Raw genomic sequence first — 20,465 nt, 5'->3', positions numbered from 1 at the left:
GGTGATCTTGAAAAGGCACTATCCAGGCTTAAATTCTGCGCGCGCACGCACACACACAAACACACACATACACAGCTGGGAAACATCCAAGCCATACCCCATGACTATCCCCATCCTCCTTACTACCTAGTGGAGTCTGAAGCTTAAAAAAAAAAAAAAAAAGAATATTGGCTCCAGTTTAACCCATTTATTGACAAATAAAATGAAAAAATTCACTTAAAAGGTATAAGATCAAAAGTGTAGCTAATAGGAATGCACACAGCCTGGAGGGAGGGAGAGTGTGGCTAGACACAACATTAAAGAGGAGGAAGAGAAGGAAAAGGAGCACAGGTGGGTGGGGCGAGGAAATGGAGTATATGCAAAAATCCTACCACTAACCTTTCAATTTCTCAGCTATCACCCCATCAGTCACTCCTGGGCAGGGTTAACAGCTGGAATTGGTTTCAGGATAACATCCAGGTAGTTTGTCTACAAGAGCTGAAAAATGGGGAGATGGAATATCGGTACAGGATTTTGAATGGTTCTCTTGTTGAACCTGTTGCCAGAATGCTTTTCATGGTTAACTGAGTCAGGAAGCTTAATCCTCGTCCCAGCTTAGCCACCAACTGGCTGTGTCACTTTGGGCAAGTCATTTTCCCTCTCTGGGCCTCTATCCTCTACTATAAAACAAGCAAGTTGGACTCAATGGCAATTTCTCCTCTGGCTCCAGCTCTCTGCAATGCCAAGAGTTCTGGAAATCTGAGCTGGGCCAGAAAACTGGCTGAGTGCCTAGAGAAATGAGCTACTAAAAGAGCCCAACCAGAGACAGGGTGCTGGCCTCACCTATGTAGCTGGTCAGCAACAGCAGCAATTCAGAGGGATGAGTATATACACACATACCCCTATGAGAAACCCACTCTCGCTGTGAGAGTAATCTTTGCAGAGTACTTCTGAGAGAGCTCGGCTTTCACTCTACACAGAAGGCAGATCCAAAGGACTACAGGGTGAGCCAGACAAAACAATCACACTATGTATGGTTTAGGGAGGCAGGGAACAGTGGAGACAGAAGGTGTAGAGGACTGTGGACTTTGGGGTAGGGCTGGAAGGGTTGGGAGCATCTGGCTGTGCCAGACCACCCACTTCAGACACCTCCCCCACTTGAAACTGAGGCAGAGGCCCTTGGTCTGGTAGAAGCAGCTCTTCAGGTGGAGATGCCATGCTTGGCATCAGACCCTTGATTCTGAGGGGTTGACAGCATCACAGCAGGAGTCTGGAGTTGTCTCCATCAGCTGGAGTCAAATGAGGTAGGCCACCCCATCCCCCCCCCCATCCCATCTTTCCCATGCTGATAAATGGGTAGCTCATGGCTGGTCATCCTCCCACCCTGAGCCACTGCCCTCAAGGCCTGGGAAGATTGCAGCTCTTTCTTAATGACCAGAAAGGCCAAGTCTGGCCTAAGAAAGCTGACCAGGCAGCTAGGGAGGCAGCTGCCTCCCACAGCCCATGTAGGTTTATGTCAGTGACAACTCCAAGGACCAAGACTCTCCAAATTTATAGAAATTGAGGAGGTTTCTGTCTGGAAGAGGACTATGGTTCCAATTGAGTCCAGAGCCACAGAGGTTCATGGTTTAGCCAGCCTGGTGTAAAATGGGAAGAGGTCACACACACACCACACACCTGTATATGTGTGAAGGGGGAAGAGGATACTTGGAGGAGACTGAGCCTGGCCTACTTTAGAAGGGGTCTTTCTACTCCCTAGTATAAAACTGCCAGAGGCCCGTATTTGACAGGTTTTAGCAAATCTCTGAATACCCCAAGCTGGGGATATTTCTGCAGGGACACTCATCCCTAGGTCAAGGCAATTCTTCAAAGCCTTATGAAGCAATTTCTCTACAAAAGGCACAACTGAGGGCCTCCAAGGGCTGAGAGCACTTCCTGGAGCAGGGGGAGGCCTAGCAGCAGAGCACTGCCTGGGGCAAGGGGCTCCCCCTCTACCCTAGCTCACTGCTCAAAGACCTTAAAGGACAAGGGTGTGACACTTTTGGCAAAGGCCTTCATCAGACTACTGGGATAGATGCACCCCAGCTTCTCTGGGGTTGGAAAGCCCCACACCCTATAGAGTGACAGGCTCAGCCTGTCCCCAATATAGAAGGGCCCCACCCATTTGGCACTGCTGCCATTCCTGGGAAGGGACAATAGGAGGACCTGATCACCCACATTCCACTCCTTCTCCTGGCTCTCCTGCTTAAAACGCCGGTTCTCAGCCTTTTCACTTGCCTTTTCAGCCACCTTCCAGTGGAGTTCCAGCAGCTCCCCAATCAGCTGAAGCAGGAAAACATCCATCTTGAGCCCTTCAATGTTTGCACTGCTCATCTCCCACCACAAGGGTTCAGTCAGCCTCATGTCACCCCCAGTCAGGACGTGGAATGGCGTGGTCTCCATGGACGAGGCCCTGAAGGCCAGATGTAGCAAGGGTAAAGAGGCCGCCCACTTCTTGCCATGCAGGAAAATGAACTCCTTCAGGGCTCTCTTGAATTCCCAGTAGGCCTCTGAGCTCACTAGGCAGGGGAACTGAAGATCCCTACTCAGGGTGACTACATGGGCTCCCAGGGCAAGCCCACAACTCACCAGGACATGCCGGGCAAACTGGGAGCCCTGGGCTGCCTCCAGCCTCACAGGAACACCCCACCTTGCAAACACATGCTGAAGCAACATCTGGGCCACAGCCGTGTGCGTGTAGGGCTTCAGTGGGAATGCTTCTACCCAGCGGGTGTTGGGGTCAGCCACAATAAGCACATGCTTGTGGCCTTCCTCACTTACAGTGACTGGTCCCACCACCTCAATCTGCAGGTTTGCCCAAGGGGCTGTCGACCTGAGGGGCCATGGGGACTCAATAACCTTCAACTCACTACCTGAGAGATTTCGGGGGATGCAAAACAAACAGCTCCTGCAGTAATCTTTCACATGTTCCTGCATCCCAGGCCACCAGCCTAGCAACCGCAACTTCTTGTAAGTTTCTTCTGGCCTCTGGTGGCCCCCCATGGGAATGTCATGCACAGAGAAAATCATATCCCTACGAAGTTGCCTTGGGACTACCCAGACCTTGGGCTTTTTATCTCCCTTGAACATAAGGAGACCACTCTCTGGGTCAAGGCTGAGTGAGCTGAAGGCAGAACTGAAGGGGGAGGAGCCAGATAACTTCTGCCCAGCCTGCAGTTTGGCAATGATATCAGCCAGCGTGCTGTCACTCAGCTGCAATGCTAGCAAGTTGGGCTTCTTGCTCATAGCGTAGGGAGTCACTACAGGGACTGGCACATCCTTTGGCAAATTCCACCACTGTCCACCACCTTGGGCACCCTGCTTGGCCAGTGTGTCCACTGTCACAGCAAAGAGAGAGCCCCGATAGGAGGTTCGGTAGATAAATGGAAGGGATGAGAGACCAGAGGTGAGTGATATAATATAGGAGAGCAGACTTGGGTGAGGTAGTGGAGCCCCGTCAGAGGAGAGGAAGCCCCGGGCTCTCCAGAGGGGCAGGAGCTCCCACAGAAGGCTGAAGATCCAGTTGCAGTGGGTAAGGAAAACCACAGGAAGGTGGGACTGGCCAAAGCGCTCCAGGCCACAGGCCACAGCTGCCAGGTGGGCATAGGTAGGTGTGTAAGGAGAACAGGAGAAGGAAAGGGAGACAGGGGGGCTTGTGGGAGACAGGACATAGAGACCAAAGCCAGCACACCATTCATCATCGCGGTAAAAGCAATAACCTGACATGTGGATGCAGACAAAAGTGGACAGGTCAGAAAAAGGAGGCAGAACCTGGAAGAAACGAGGCATTGAGGAAGCAGGTGTCAGCAGTCGGTTTTCCCCCAGCATTCCCTGGAGAAGGGTCAATTCCAGAGACCTCTTGCCTTTGTCCTGTACCAAGAGGGACCATCGGATCAACCATGCTTTGGAAACCCTGAGGCTCTCCCGTGTCTCTTGGTCTGCAGTGGTCCGGGAGGCATAGGAAAGATCCAGGACCACTGGGGTATCACCGATGTAGCAGGAAAAATGCTTAAGAGCCCAGGCCACCGCATAGGGGCTGTCCCCCCCTGACTGGGGGCCCTCACTATCCTCATCGGGCAGGAGGGGCTTTGAGGTATAGGCGATGAGGTGCTTCCTTCCCGAGTGCTCCTGGTGAAGGATGGCTGTCAGTGCCACTTGGCTCACTGTCACCTCCAGGAGGAAGGGCAACTGGGAGTTGGGAGCTGTCAGGCAGAGGGCAGACACTAGGGCTCGCTTCAGGGCCAGAAAGGCCTTCTCGTGCTCCCAGTCCCACTGCCAGTCTGGCTTCTGCTTGAGGAGGCTATGCAGGGGACCCATAAGGGCTTCATAGTCAGGAATGGCATCCCGGTGAGAGTCCATAAACCCCACAAAGAAGGAGAGCGCTGTGAAGTTGCTGGGGATGGTGAGCTGGGCCAGCTGGGTGAGAATCTGCTGGCAAGGAGCCTTCCCATCCCAGGGGATGCCCAAGTAGGGAGAAGCCACACCCGGCAGGAGATCAATATCTAGGGCCCCATCGGGGGGATCATGGAGGCTGAGGCACCGGAGGATTTCCTCTGAAATGGAAGGGCACTCCACTCTGAACACCGATGCCAGGGAGGAATCAAGGTTCTCCTCAGCTGGCTTCGGCATCTCCTCCCCCTCACTCTGCTCCTGGTCCTGCCTTTCCTCCTTCTCCTCTCTGACCTCTTCCATGTTCTGCAGATCCTCCACAGGCCCAGGGTCAGAATCATCATTCAACTCAGACATGCTAGCTGAACTGGGAGGAAGGGTCTTCCACACCTTCAGGAAGTTGCCAATGTCTGTGTCCAACCTATACCAAAACAGGCAGAAGAGGGAGAGGGGCAGCCCACCCCCAGAGGTCATCCAACAGGAAAGCCACATATGTTGACACCCCACAGAACTAAGTGTACAGCCTCCTACGTGGCATGTGTTCAGTCAGAACCCTGCCCACATATACCTGCTCAACTCCCTATACCTGTCACAAGCTCAACATTACAGACTTCTGTGCTCTGAAGGCTCACTGACCAAGACAAATTTAAATTAGTTTTAAACCAATGGCTTCACAAGAGATGACCCCAGGATGAGCATTCAGTGGGTGGGGGGACCTGCAACATGTGAAGGGAGCCCAACCCACAGCAGACAAACCTCAAGCTCATTTCCACTTCGTGAAATGAATGCTAAGCAAATGTTGGCTAGCACTAAGGGGAAGTTTCCAATCAGTCTTCAGAGAGCCTGGGAGGCAAGAAAGGCCTATTACCTGTTTGGCTTCTTCAGAAACTCATCCAAGGTGGGGCCATCACGGCCCAGGGGGTCATCTGGTACCATAAAGAGATTCCCCGCAAAGGTGAAGGGCAGTAGGCTAGACCCAGGAAAGAAAGGAGCATGATCACAGACGAGCCCCTGACACACCCACACCCTGTTGCTGCATGGCACCCCACCCCCCATCTCCTAGTCAATTCTGACAAGCCTTACTACAAGGCTCCTCTCCCAGCCCCAACACTCCCCTGTCAGGGGACAACAGGCTCAAGCACCCAGGGAGCAGCTCACCGATCTTTAACCATCAGTTTCTTGGAATTATTCATCAGGATGTGAATCTGCTCATTGGTGACAATGATGCCATCTGTCTCCTCCGCCAGCTTTACCATGAACCTGAAGAGAGAAATGACACCACTAATCACCCAGTAACCAGCCCTCTCAAGTTCTAGAGACTTTAGGAAAATGAACTAGCAGCTCCACAGTAAGGTGTGGAGATGAAAGCACCTCCCCTTGTGGTCAGTCATCTAGGATCACCAGCAGCCCCCAGGAGGGTGGACCTGGATGCACAGGTGTGTATATACAAACACACTCCTATTATACAAAAAGACACAGAAAGCCACCTTCTTGTTCACATTCACATATGCATATTTAGTGCTTCCTTTTTTGCACAGTAAAATGGAGATAAAACATTCAGTCTATATTGCTGTGATGATTTAACTGAACAAGATGATGTATTGAAGTGTCCAGCTCAGTGCCTGTCACACAGCATGCACCCAAATATTCCAGTAATCTTCACCAATGCACAACATTCATATACATGCCAATACATACATATATATATGTGTGTGTATATACACATATATATATATATATGTATATACTAACACATACAAACACACATCTGAAAAAACAAAGGCATTTATCCAAGGCCCACCTCTCCTCTAATGACGGATGTGACCAGGAAAGAAAGGAAAGGTTACCTACTTCTCAGCATTCCCTAAAGATTTTCATAGCATGCCTGGCTACCCCAAGCATGCGCTATTCCACAAGTGCCCAGCAGAGGTGCCTTCTGCAGAAAAATCATCTTCCCTCAAAAGGGTCTGAATTTAGAGGTTCTAAAGACTTTACCCAAAGCTAGAGGCTGGAGGAGTGGCTCAAGCAGTAAGAGCGCCTACCTAGAAACCATGAGGCCCTGAGTCAAACCCCAGTGCTGTCAAAAAAAATAAAATAGGGGGGCTAGAAGGAAGGATGCCTAAGTGGCCCTGCATATCCCCTCCCTGGAGTGAAGGCTGGGTGGACCCTAACTCTTTGGAAAAGTGGGAAAGAAATATGACTCCTTGCCCAGCATGAGAGGTGCCAAAGAGAAGCCAAGATCTCTGTCTGCCAGACATCAACTCCCCCTAGGGCGAGTGACTATGGCAGGCCCTTCCTTGATCCAGTAAAGGTAGGGTCACAGACTCCCCTAGGCAGACCAGGCCAGTCTAACTCCATTTCTAGAGCCCTGCTCAGAGCTCCACCTACATACAGCCACATACACACCTCCTCCCAGTACCAGGACTCTGGGGAGGAAATTCTGCAGGTGTTCCTTTTTTTTTTTTTTTCATTTTTCTTTTATTATTCATATGTGCATACACGGCTTGGTTCATTTCTCCCCCCTGCCCCCACCCCCTCCCTCTCCCCCCCTCAATACCCAGCAGAAACTATTTTGCCCTTATTTCTAATTTTGTTGTAGAGAGAGTATAAGCAATAATAGGAAGGACCAAGGGTTTTTGCTGGTTGAGATAAGGATAGCTATACAGGGCATTGACTCACATTGATTTCCCTGTGCGTGGGTGTTACCTTCTAGGTTAATTCTTTTTGATCTCACCTTTTCTCTAGTACCTGTTCCCCTTCTCCTATTGGCCTCAGTTGCTTTAAGGTATCTGCTTTAGTTTCTCTGCGTTAAGGGCAACAAATGCTAGCTAGTTTTTTAGGTGTCTTACCTATCCTCACCCCTTCCTTGTGTGCTCTCGCAGGTGTTCCTTAAAACATGAATTTCAACCCAAACCAGCACCCAAAAGCCTGCACACCTCTGACACTCACTCAAAGCACGAGGCTCATCCAATACAAAGCAATGAGTATTGGCCAGTAAGAAACAGGGAAAGAAAGCCAGATAACACAGGGAAATGGAAAACAAGAATCCCAAAGTTGGGAGTGACCCTTGTGCATGAGAACAGTTGACCTTGAGCCCTCTCCTCACTTGGTGTCCAAGCCCCACCCCTCCTCTTGGACATGACCCCTGACACATTTGCCTCCATCTCTCCAGAGGAGATGAGGCAAGACTGCACCTGACACACCATTCAGGACACCTCCAGCCCCATAGAGAGAGAGGCCTGGGGAACAGCATACCTATAATCATAGGTGGTGATCTTCTTGCCATTTTCCAGCTGGGAGGGGGTAATTGAAAGCATCTTGAGTGAGTGGAGCTTTGTCAGAAAGTGGCTCTCTGGGGGTGAAAGGCAGAAGACAGAGAAGGTCAGAGGAAAGGTAAGTGGGAAAAGCCATGGTGGCGTGGTAGGAGAGTGGGGCAAAAAGGCAGGGAGAAGAAAAGCTTGGTGATGCTGAAAGGGCTGACAGGCAGTTGGCATCTCACCTCTTACCCTCCGGTTTTTCTTCAGCTGCCAGGTAGGTACAAACACAGTGACCTCTCGGTGACCTCGGTTCCAGAAGTACTGCACAGCCATGGCAATGCCTCGGCAGGAGAAGAAGTGCTGCAGGCCATGCCTGTGGGGTGGTGGGAAGTGAGGGAGCAGGAAGAATGGTCCTGCCTCACCACTCCTCCCTCAGAGCCAGCCCTGGAGCCCACAAGCAGGCAACAGCCAGGAGAGCAGTTTCAACACCAAAGTTGAAACTTCTCCTTTCCCTCCATCCTCAAACATCCTGTGAGCATCCACTGCATGCAGGGCTCTTCCAAACCCTAAGTGCATGCACGTGTGCACATGCAGACATGCACATATGCACGTGCATGCATGTATGTGCACAAATGAGTGCAGAAACATTGAGGATAAGAGGAAGAAGGCAGCCCTGATACTCAAAGAGCTCAAGTTTAGAGCTTAAAAGCAAAAAAAAAAAAACCACCTCTGACCACCTACTGTGTGCTGAGAGCATGCTCAGCACAGGTAACTACTCTACCATGTGACAAATGAATTGGTTTTGCACCTGTCTGCACTAACACCTCTACTGCAGAAAGCACTGTGAAGGAATGGAAATCGCTAAGGACAGGCAGGGTCAGGAAAAGCCTCAGAGTGGATCTAGGTTGAGTCATGAAGTCTGGGCTAAAGGTTAAAAGCTTCCCTGGGAAGAACATGGGCCTTGGCAGTGGACGGATCTAAACGCAAATCCCTGGCTGACTCGGGGACCGTGGGCAAGATTCCTCACCTCTGGGCCTGTTTCTGCATCTATCAAAGAGAAAGAACAGAAACGTGCCCTTGGAGGGCTGCTGGGAGAATCAGAGGCATATTGCCTACCATGCAGTGACCATGCAGCATGTGCCACTTCTCCCATCTTCTACTTGAACACTGTCACCCACATGGAGGTCAGGAAAGGATGGATGCCCACACGCCATTGTCCAGGGATACCCTGCCCAGATCCCCAGTATCCCCAGCCCACCCAGTGCCCATCCTACTCACACCATGGCCACGCTGCTGCCGTCAATGACCACTCGCCGCAACCCCTGGTTTCCTGGTTCCCTTGACAAGTTCAACTCGAAGGGCATGTTCAGGGCCTCGTGGTACCTCTGGAAGCTGGTCACTGTGTTGTTTGCCTGTGGGTGGCGGGGCGGCTGCCTCGGAGCCTCCTCCCAGGCCCCCAGGAGACCCTCCTTCTGAAACTGGTGCTTGCTGCTGGGGGCCAAGGTGCTGCTGGCTTGGAGGCCCTGCCTTCCAGCCTCCCCCTGGCCCTTCAGTAAGGAGACACTACCCCTGGATGCAGGCTGGACCTCACTCAGAAGTTTGGCTACATCAAAGATTGGCCCTGCATCTGTGGACACCTGGGCTGCAGGCATTCTGGGAGTTCTGGAGGCTTTAGAAGCTGCAGGTGCTTTGGGGGTCGCAGGTATTTTGGAAGCTGCAGGTGTTTTGGGAGCCATAGAAGCTGTTTTAGCTGCAGGCCCAGCTTTACCTTTGGGTGTTTTGGGACCTGCAGATGATGTTTTCGCTGCAGGTGTCTTCTGAGCTGTGGGAGTTTTGGGAGTTGTGGACACCGCTTGAGCTGCCAATGCCAGTGCTGGTTGGGCCATGGCTCCCTTTGGAGCTGTGGGCACCACATGAGCTGCTGCCTTTGTTGGAGCCGAAGGCACTTTGGGAGCTGTGGACTCTGCGTGCACTGCCGACATCTTTTGGGCTGTAGGCACTTGGGAAACTGCAGGCAGCCCTTCAGTTGCGGGTGTGTTTTCAGCCTTGGGTGCTACACCAGCTATTGGCACTTTGTGAGTTTCAGGCACTGTTTGAGCTCCAGGGGCTGGCTTGGCTATCAGCCTCCCTTGAGCTGTAGGCATTCCTTGCTCTATGGGTGCCCCTTGCTCTGTGGATGGCTCTGGAAAGGACCCCTTTTCCAGGCCCTTACAATCCAACACAACACTTCCTTGATCCCCCAACTCAACTCCCGCTTGCAGTTGGAGTGTAGATGTCAAAGGTAACTCCATCTGTGGAAGTCCTGGACTAGCCTTTTGTTTCACACCAGATCCCCCTGGAACCACCAATAAGCTCACAACTTTTGGAGGGGTTCCAGGCCTCAGGCAATTCTGTAGGGTTGGCTCTCCTCCTAGCCTCCTATTGGGTCTCCAAGCTGAGCTTTCCACACTGGGCAGGGGCACCAGCTCCTTCGGCTTCCACTCCAGATTTAGGGGCAAAGGATTCTGCCCTGGCAGCTTCAGCTGAATGGGGCCCAACGGCCTTTGCCAGAGAGGAAAATTGAAGCAGGCCTGGGACAGGAGCCAGGCCAGGTGGAGAGAATGCAACTCATTGATTCTCCAGAAGGTTGCAGCAATAGTCCCAGGCCACAAAGGCCCAAAGGCTGGACCCGGGGCCCAGGCCTTCCAGGATGGACACACACCCAGAGCTGACACTGGAGGCTGGAAAGAGAGTTTATCTTCCACCTTCTGGACCTGCCTTTTCTGCAACAAGGCTTGTGTGTGGTTTGCAGAGTCCTGACTGCTGGTGGCTTGCGCTGGCCTTTCCTCTCGAGCACTGTCTGTACCACCTTGGTTGTTGGAACCAACCCTGGAGGAAGCCCAAGTTTGTTGAAAAGGTGGGAAGGCCAGTTTGGTCCTACACTACTATTATTTCCTGGGGTGGGGGAAAGAAAAGGGGTAGGGTCAGAGAAGCCAGACTTATTGTCCAGAACTTACCGTACCAGCTGGTTTGTTGTCTCCTGCTGTGTGCTCTGGGCTGGGACCAGGGCTCTGGCGGCTCCCAGGCTCATTAATCGTTTTGGATTTTCTGAGCCCCCATTCTGAAGGGTCCCCATCTCCAGGAGGGGCTCAGGAGTCTCTCCCATTGACACCATACCCGGGCCTTCCTTCTGCTGTTGGCGAGGGAAGATCAGGACCCCTGGGCTGGAGTGGGTGTTGGAGATGCCAAAGTGACCAAGCCACTCAATGATGTCCTCCTTGCCCGCAGCATCCCGCACCAGGCTCAGCAGCAGCTCTTGAACTGCTGGGGGCAGCCGCAACAGGTCCCCTGCATACTGGTCACTACGGATCCACACTAGGGCCCCAAAGGCCCGGGTCACCTCGGCCTCCCAGATCCCCCGAGGGGTCAGTAGAGGAGCAGGACCCCAGCGCAGCCGGGCCACCAGCTCCTCCAGCCAGTTCTGGGTCATGGTGAAAGACTCAGTCAGCCCCCCCACCATCAGGGAGCCAGGGGGGCCAGGCACCAAGTAGGCCAAGGTGCTCCAGCAGAGGCAGTCCAGGAAGAGGCCCTGGGCCCCTAGGAAGGCGCAGTGCAGGATTGGCGGGTAACGAACCTCCTTCCACAGCTCCGGGTTACACAGGCCCTTCAGATACTCCTGGGCACAGTAGGGAGAGCAAAAGGAAGCCAGCCTGTTACTGGGCTGCTCTAGCTCTGCTTTTCCCACCCCAAAGACTAGCCCCTTGCCAAGCTCATGTCCTCCTCTAGCCTACTTCCCACTCTCTCCCTGATCATGTCCCTAACACCCCCATCTCCTTCCAGGGAATACTGACGCGAGGGAGACTCACAAAGGAGGAAAGGCCCAGGCTTGGAATCAAGCGACATGGTTCTAGCTCCACCTTGGTCTCATTAAATCTGTCATCGTCTCAGGGCTGCAGTCTCTTCACCTCTAAAATGGCAGGTTAAACTGGGTCTATTCCTCCTCTGGCATTCCAGAATTGTGTGACAGATAGCAGGGAAAGAGCCACAAACCACTGAGCACTCTCCATGTGCCAGGAACTAGCGCGGCCTGGGGCAAGTTATTTATTCCCCCCCTCTTGTCTCTTTCCCCATCTGTAATGATAGTTCCTGCCTCATTAGGCTCCTTGAAGCTTCCGTGAGGTGGTGCATAGAAAGTACTTAGGACAGTGGCTAGTGTGGCCTGTTCACAGGTTTGGAAGGGCTATGCATCTTACCCAAGTGCACACTGTTTGAGGGTGATTGCACCAGGGCCACAGTCCATGTCTATCTGACTCTGAAACCAGAGCTCTTTCCACCTCCTTTGGCTGAATGCACAATGACTACCAGGTAATCCTGTGGGATTCTGACTTAATTCCCCTCCAGAAGGCCTCTAGCACAACCTGTACATGTAACCATGGTAACTGTTGCCCAGAGGAGACAGAGGAGAGATAAGTTGCTCGGCAGTGTCCAGAGGAACGCCTCACAGATACACACAACGTCTAACCAGAAGGAAGGCCTCTGGTTCTCTAGCTGACAAAGGCCTCATATTTTCAGGGAAAAGGCCCGGGAGAGGTTAGGTTCCTCCTTTCTCTGGCTGAGTTCCACCAGCACAGCCAAGGAAGCACGAGAATTCCCACTTAACTCACCAGCACACGTGGCTGCATTTGCCCTCGTCATCCCACATCCCTGTGTCTGTGACACTATCTCTCTTCTTGCTTTTCCCTGACAGTTCCATTAGGGAACAAATGTTCCATTTCGCATCTCCAAGATGCGAAGATCTTGAAGATCACACTAGCCCCTCTGCTCAGTACCCAGGACATCCTTCCCTGCTCAGACCCACTGCTTACCTCTTCCACCTGGCCTAAGTCATAGACCTGCAACGCCTTCTGGAAAGAGCCTGAAACATACCCCATGCGCAGTCAAAACCAACATGAGATACATCCCAAGCCAATCCCTCCCACCCAAATCTTGACTGGTCCCACTGCCCAGCAAAAGTAAATCTGACCTGGTGTGGCTAATGCTGACCTTAACAAATGCCCCCATCCCATGTACTCCACACCCCAATGACACAGAAACAACATGTAAAAACGAGGAGGCATGCTGGGGAAGAAGTTATTGGTGGCTTCTTTCACTTTTTTTTCCAAAAGAGTTTAGAGTATTTATTGTTCCATCAACTACTCAATTTTTTATTGAAAGATGTAAGAACTGAGATAATTTTTCTTTTTTGAGGGGGAGGGTTTGAACTCAGCCTCACGTTTGCTAGGCAGGCACTTTACCACTTGAGCCATGCCGCCAGCCCAAATGAAATAATTTTTAAAATAATCTGAACTAATATTTATTTAGAACTTATTATGTACCAGGCAGTTTACACACATTCTCATTTTTTTCCCTCTCTCAGTTCTATATGGAAATCACAATTATTCCCATCTTAGATGAGAAAGGAAGGCCACATGGCTAAGATCACATGCAGAAACTGATCCCAAAGTCTAGGCTCCTAACCTTGATGCTATTTATGCTGAAAAGCAAGCGAAGACAAGGAAACTACAGGCATTTACAGCCTAAAAAATACCTGGAACAACTCTGGACCTAGAGACTACCTGGACCTTTTTCCTCCAAAAAAGTAGAGAACAATGAGAAAAATACAAACAACTGGATAGATAAATGATACAGATGAATAGAAAAAGAACAATATATCTGTAAAAACATCACCCAATGTTACGCAGATCCTTTGTCAACTAGTAAGTTAAATAAAAACATTAACACCAAACATTAGCATACTGTACTGGGCCTATCAAAGTCCCTTATTAACCTCTGACTTAGGATTCTCCTTTCTCCTAAGTAAGTTATCACTCATTGTCTGCTTATACTAAATAAGAATAGGATTATGCTTTTAGCTGGGCCTAGTGGTGCACACTTGTCATTCCAGCAATTGAGAAAAGAATGAAATAGGAGGATCAAGGTCCATGCCGGCCTGGGCAAAAAGCAAGACCCTCATCTCCAAAATAACCAGAGTAAAAAAGGCTGAAGGTATGGCTCAAGCAGTAGAGTGTCTACCTAGCAAGCACAAAGCCCTGAGTTCAAACCCTAGTACAGAAAACAAAACTAAAGAAACAGAATTTAAAATAGAAAGAACAAAATTATTCTCAGACATCAAAAACATAATGAAATGGTTAAACTGAGCATGGTGGTGTATGCCTGTAATCCCACTTACTCAGGAGGCAGATGCAGAGGGATTATAAATTAGAGGCTATCCCAGGCAAAGTTAACAGCCCTATCTCAAAAACAAAAGGGCTGTGAGTGTGTCTCTGCTGTAGGTCATGGGTTCAATCTCCAGTACCACAAAATAAAAAGGAAAAAGAAAAAATATTGAGGAAGTCCTCAGAAAACAGAGCAAAAAACCAGAGTTGGAAAAGGGAGAAAAAAAAAGAAAAAAGAAGCAAAGTAAAGGATCTCCAGAAAGCTTAATGTCTGAATCAGTCACGGGGAGGAAATCTACAAAGTGTCCCCCCCAAATTTCCTAGATCTAAAGAGTCCAGATAGAAGGTCCCACTGAGCATCAGAGTAACCCACAGATGGATGAAAACAGACCCACACACAAGAGTCCTTGGAAGCAAGATGTCAATGGAACGATGCCCTTGTATTTCTGAAAGAAAATAATTTCTCATTTATAACTCAATACCAGCCAAACTATCAATTGAATGACCTTCAGATAAGCAACCTAGACATGCAAAAATGTGCACTGCAACATTTTCCTCTTATAAAGGTTTCTTATAGGAAGCCACGTAGTCCATTTTCTGTTGCCATAACAAAATACCATACACTGGGTAATTTATAATAAACAAAAATTTATCTGGCTCATGATTCTGGAGGCTGGGAAGTCCAAAAACCAGCATCTGGCAGAGACCTCTAATTCATGTCACAACACAGTGGCAGGGCAAGGGTGTGCAACACAGAAAAAGGAGACCAAACGTATAACCAAGCCGTCTCATGATAACTAGCCAACTCCCACAATAATGGCATTAGCCATCTCTTAAAGGCTCTACTCCTTAGTACTGCTACAATGGCAATTTTAACATGAGTTTTCAAGAAGCCATTCAAACCACAGCACCTCTGCAGAGCAATTTGCCAGTAAATCAAGGAAGGAAACCAAGAAAGGAGATCCAACATGGAAAAGAAACAAAGACAATCTCCAGGATGACAGTAAAGAGAAGTTTCAGAATTTATTCATCCATTCAACAAATATTTTTGACCACTGGCTACAAGCTGGCACTGTTTTAGGATGACAATTGTCATCTCAGAGGGAAACCAAAGCAGACTGCATGTGGCTCAGGACACAAGGCAGCGGAAGTAGTCATCGGCATACCCTTTGCCACAGAACCACATAGTAACTGATGAAACTACTGAGGGATGCACTTCATTGACCCAAGAAAGAGAAAGACATGTGGTCCCAAAACAAAGAATTTGAGAAAAAAGGCAATGGGATGCCAAGGAGGACAGCACACTGCAATCTCAGGATGACAAGTTGCTGGCCAGGAAGGCAAATGACCAGACAGGAGGGATATCTATAAGAAAAACATGGGAACCAAAAGAACACCTTGAATGTAGACTGTTATAGTTTGGATCTGGAATGTCCTTCAAAGGCCCATGTGTTGGTCCTGAGCTTGGTGTTACTGGGAGGTAGGGGAACCTTTGAAAGGTAGAGCCTGGTAGAAAGAGGTCATGTCATTGGGGGTATGCCCTTTGGGGGATCTTGGGAGACCAGTCCCTTTCTTTTTCTCTCTTTGCTTTCCAGCCACCATGAGGTGAACAAGTCTCCTCTGCCATGTGCTCATACCATGATATATATGTGCCACGAAAGACTCAACGCAACAGGGCAAGGCACAATCTATAGAAACCCTTCAAACCATGAGCCAAAGTAAACCACTCCTGTTAAATAGTTATCTCAAGTATTTTATCACAGCAATGGAAGGCTGACTGAGAAGCTACACTAAGGTACAAGACTTAGCAATCAGTATAATGAAAAACAAGCAAATTTGAAAACATGGATTTCAAACTCAATTAAACCAAAAAGCTAAAAGAGAACAAAATTATAGTATACTTTGATTCATAAATGTAAGTGATATACGGATAATGAAGCAAATACTAAATATAGATTTAACTGAAAATTAAAACATAACCAATCGACAAGAAAAAGGAAATGGAATATAACGGGGCTAAATACTCACATATGATAATAGGAAGTAAAAAAAAAAAGACAACATCTAAATTGATAAATATATACATATATTTTAAATCTGGAGATGCATAAATGCCTGAGCAGATGCCCAGGAAGGGTACTGAGGAGGGAATTGAGAGGAACAGGCAGAGCACTATCTTCTTTTGTAAACTTTTGAAAAATTCTTGGACTTTTAAAATGTGTAGTACTTGATAAGAAGAAAACTTAAATTTAAAGAAAAAAGAGGGCCAGGCACCAGTGGCTCATGCCTGTAATCCAAGCTACTCAGGAGGCAGAGATCAGAAGAATCACAATTCAAAGCCATCCCTGAGCAAATGGTCCATGAAGCCCTATCTCAAAAATACCCAATATAGAAAGGGGCTGGTGAAGTGGCTCAAGGTGTACACCCTGAGTTCAAGCCCCAATACTGAAAAAAAAAAAAAAAAAGGAATTAAGTGCTCACAACACAATTAGGCAAATGTTTCATGGCCAGCTGGGGTATATAGCCCTGATTTATAGCATTTGCCAATTTCTGTAGTGTAAATACTCCCACGAAGGTTATAAATACTGCTCCACTGGCTTTCGAAGTTTGTGAAATTTTAACAATGAATCAGTAGGAGCCAATTCCAGCACTCCTCTGACTACAACCAACTCCTTTGGTTCTGCCCACAGCAGGGACAGACTGATTTCCACTTGACTGCCAAGCCAAAGTCAGAAAGCCTCACTCTGTTCCAGGACTCCAGAACCCAGATTCCAGAAGTCACCTCTCTCAATGCCACAGATTTTAGGCTCCCTATCACCTCCCTCCATCATCTCCAAAAGGGAGAAAGACAAACACATCGCCTCTCCTCTCTGCCGCCCAACCCATCCTCGCATCATTGCCAAGCAGGTCGGAAAGGGCTTGACCTTGGGCTCTCCTAATCATTAAAACTCTCCTCTCTTCTTGCTAGTTTCACCTCACAGAAGTCAGGCTGCTCCAGGGTTTGTTTTGCTGCCTAAGAACGTGATGCATAGCAATGTCTTTGATATTTTCTAAATCCCACCACAAAACAATTTAAAAGCACTCAAGTTTTATAGAGATTTTCCTGGAAAACCAAGTGCGTATAATGTAAAAACACCCAGGCCTTTCTCCACACAATCCTGCATCTTTCTTAACCCTTCCTCTACTCATACCCAAACAAGTCACCCCTCCCTTTCCCTTCTGCCCATCCTGCAACCTCTAGTCTCAAGAGTATGCACAAGAGACCATTGTCAAAAGGCCATTGTCACAGTGCAAGTTTCTGTGTCTCTATAGCTGGGATTGGGATCAGTCACACCACATCCATATGGAAACCACAAGACATCCCTACACATGGGAAATGTTCATCTAGCATTTAATCCAAGCCTCTCACTTTACGAACAAGTAGAACAACAACTCAAACAAGAAAAAGGACTTGTTCAGTTACAAAGCTCTTCAATAACAATACCTGACATCTTTTGCAAAAGTATTTTGCAAAAGTATTTAAGCATGCATTTCAGCTGACTCTCACAACCCCTCCATGAAGCAGGTATTTTTATATTGTTTCATAGATGAGGAAAAAGGCTCAAGAGGGAGAAATTATTTGACTCAGGCCACCCAGGTAGAAGGTAGCAAACCTCAATCAAACTCTCTCCACCATGCTCTTCTACCTAGGCTATAATTTGGTGATAGCATGTTAAATCTAGATCTCCTAACCCCTGGGGAAAAATCTTATCCTCCTCACCTTCCCTGTTCTCCTTCTCCCAAAACTTCTTCGTTCTGACGGATGGTAGAGCACCTGCCTAGCAAGCGTGAGGCTCTGAGTTCAAGCTCCAATATGGTCAGAAAGAAAAAAAAATTATTCTTTCTGTTCGTCTGTGCAACAATGTTGGGAGTTACCCAGAATCCTCTTCCACTCTGTTCTTACCTTCAACACAAACACAAGGTCCTGGGTTCCATCCCCAGCAACAACCACCACTCCCCCCAAAAAAAAAAAGATAAAGTGCTACTACATAAAAGGTTGAGCTGTGGTGTTTCGTCATAACAAAAAGATTAGAAATCCAATGAACCCAGAGGTTCTTTTGTTACTCTACCCTAACCCAGCTTCTGAAAATTCTTACTCTCAGGGCTCCTGCACATCTGGTCTCTGGGCAGACGTCCCTCCCCTCCCCCAGCATCTCTGTCAGAACTGGAAAACTGTTGATGCAGCAGTTTAAGGAGGGGCTGAGGGAAGAACTTCCCAGCCTGCCTGCCCTCCAGCTGACTGTATTCTGGGCCTCCCCCACCCATGGCCTTGACCAATTGGAACCAAATACTCAGATAAAACTAGAAGGCAAGTGTGTCTGGGGAAAGGTGGTCTGGGGGAGAGGGAGCTTGTAGCATTCCTAGCAGGGAAAGATGAGGGACTTCGAGGGAAGAGGAGACCTTGGGAACAGACCCAGAGGCCCAGGCAGAGGAAAAAGCTTGTGAGAGGAGCCAGGGCCAGCACAAGACAGACATGCTGTGACCTGGCCTGTCCAACAGGACCAGCCCCTTGCAGAGGACTTTATGTCTCAAAGCCCACAGTCCTCCCAGGTTCTCCTCATCCCCAAAGGCTAATGCCTTCCAAAGCACCTGCATCCCACCTGAGCCCTGCAAGAGGCTGCCTAGGGCATTAAGAGTGTGGGGCAAGAGCCTGGGTTTTGATCTAACCCCCACCACCCCAAACTTATCTGACTCTGAAGACCCTAAGGACCCTTACCAGCTCTGATGCCCAGTGCCTCATCTGTAAATACCAGCATTGCTCTAGAAGTGTCTCTGAGGGCCTCCTCCTATCCTAGCACTCAGAGGGGTAACCCAGGATTTAAAAAGACAGAAGGATGTAGGCCTTCCAAAGTCTTGATGAAGAACAAAGAGGTGTGTCGTAGAGGTAACAGAAATGCAGGGCCTTAAAATGGTCCCCAGGTGTAAAAACAGGGTAGTGAATGCTGAGGCCTGGCCAGAGAAGTCTTGTGGAGAGACACACAGTGGAGGCTCTCCCAGGGCACTTGAGGGACAGAAGTGACAAGCAAGAGATGGGTGGGGCAGAAAAGAAAGCAGAGGAAGGAGCCAGTGTGCAGATCTGGAGGCGGGAGGATGGGCCAGTACCTGCAAGCCACACTGCAGAATCCAGTTTGGGGACTCCTGGGCACCCTGTTTCCTGAAGTATAGGGGAAGAGAGCGATCTGGATGGAAGGGAGGGAAGCTGTTTACCTTGGCCTTGCCCATGTTCTCTCGGGGCCCCTCAAGCTGCAACCAGAAGTAGGGAGTGTCAGGGCGGCTCTGGAAGGCGTTCAGCTTGACCCTGAAGATGCGCTGCACTTGGAGCTGCTGCCGCCGCACCCGAGGCTTCGATTTTGTCTGCACCATGAACCATTCCTGCGCCGGGGGTGACAGGAGCATGGCTGCCCCGCCCGGCCCTGGAAAGAGGGAGACGACAGTGCCACCCGGGTCGGGTGCAGGAGGCGCCCCAGCCCTCCAGCCCCCATCCCTCCTCCCTTCGGCGCCACACCCCACCCCACCCCGCCGCCCCCTTCCCGCAGGCTCGCGACCCACCCGCCACGGCTCAGGCGCCCGCCCTCCCGAGCTCAGTGGCTTTTCCGCGGCTGCTCCTGCGACAAGCTCTTCCTGCCGGGGGTTGGAGCTGGGGGTGGGACCCGTCGGGCTCCCGCCGCCTGGCCCTGCGCCCCGCCCCCTCCGCCCCCCCTCCGCCCCCGTCCCCCCTCAGCCAGGCCTTCTTGGATAAACTCGCTCAGACGCTAGGTCGCTTAAGGGGGCGCGGGAGGCGCAGGGAGCGGGAGGGAAACAGGGCGGAAAGGAGGAGGGTAGAGAGAATCCTGGAACCCTCTGCCTTCCATCCAAGTTTTGGGCCCAGAGCCAGAATCCAGGGGTCAAAGTTAATATCCTTCCACGTTTCTCTTTCCCTAGGGGACAGAAGGAGGAGGACAAGTTGGTCTCAGACACCTTGGTTCCACACACACACACACACACACACACCCCACACACACACCCCACACACAGGCCTCCAGGCTTCCCAAGAGAACAGGGACTCAGCCACTCCTTCCTTTGGAGGAAAGGGTTAAGGGAACAGGGTGGGGAGCTGCTGAAGAAACTCTGGGCTGGCGACCAAGCAGGAAGGAAACATTGACTGTTCACCCCCCACTCAAGTCTGGGGATAGCCTGGGCCTGGCAGGCAGCCCAGACCCTTCTGAGCCCCCCACCCCCAACTCCAGCCCAGGACTGGAGGGGCCAGGGGAGCTGCCAGGGTTTTCAGACTTGTCTCTGAAAGCCCTTTTTAGTTGAGTTAGGCTGTTAGGGGAGGGATGGGAGTGTTACCAGCCAGAGCTGGTAACATAAGTGCTGAGGTCTCCTTCCACCTTCTCTCACAACCTGGCAATGGCATCAATGATCTGCAACTAGCCCTGGGCCTGGGGGACCACCTTCAAAGCCTAAGCCCTGGTGGTATCCTCAGCACAAAGAACACCTTGTACAGACAGCCCTGTGGCCTGAACAGAACCTGGCGCTGTGGAGGCAGGGTCTGTGTTTCCAGCCTCAGGGACTTTACTCTCCAAAC

At 50.0% G+C, this 20,465-nt stretch overlaps 1 protein-coding gene across 2 annotated transcripts; it reads right to left on the bottom strand.

Moving 5' to 3' along the window:
• Positions 1-172: 172 nt before the first annotated feature.
• On the bottom strand, positions 173-19,576 carry Nynrin (NYN domain and retroviral integrase containing). 2 transcript variants are annotated; one of them, XM_074068275.1, is made up of 9 exons: positions 19,448-19,576; positions 19,106-19,311; positions 10,661-11,319; positions 8,943-10,532; positions 7,907-8,037; positions 7,663-7,759; positions 5,566-5,667; positions 5,276-5,377; positions 173-4,828 (listed from the first exon to the last, which is right to left on the bottom strand). In XM_074068275.1, exons 2-9 carry the CDS (start codon positions 19,292-19,294, stop codon positions 1,981-1,983), a joined length of 5,718 nt encoding a protein of 1,905 aa, XP_073924376.1. In that variant the 5' UTR covers positions 19,295-19,311; positions 19,448-19,576; the 3' UTR covers positions 173-1,980. The 2 variants fall into 2 exon arrangements, with proteins under 2 accessions (XP_073924376.1, XP_073924377.1); XM_074068276.1 differs by lacking the exon at positions 19,448-19,576 and having other exon boundaries at positions 10,661-10,867; positions 11,278-11,319; positions 19,106-19,190.
• Positions 19,577-20,465: the final 889 nt, after the last annotated feature.

Source organism: Castor canadensis, chromosome 3 (assembly GCF_047511655.1).
Source record: "Castor canadensis chromosome 3, mCasCan1.hap1v2, whole genome shotgun sequence".
Taxonomy (NCBI): domain Eukaryota; kingdom Metazoa; phylum Chordata; class Mammalia; order Rodentia; family Castoridae; genus Castor; species Castor canadensis.
The sequence above is the reverse complement of the archived record's forward strand: the minus strand, read 5'-3'. Positions and strand labels throughout refer to the sequence as shown.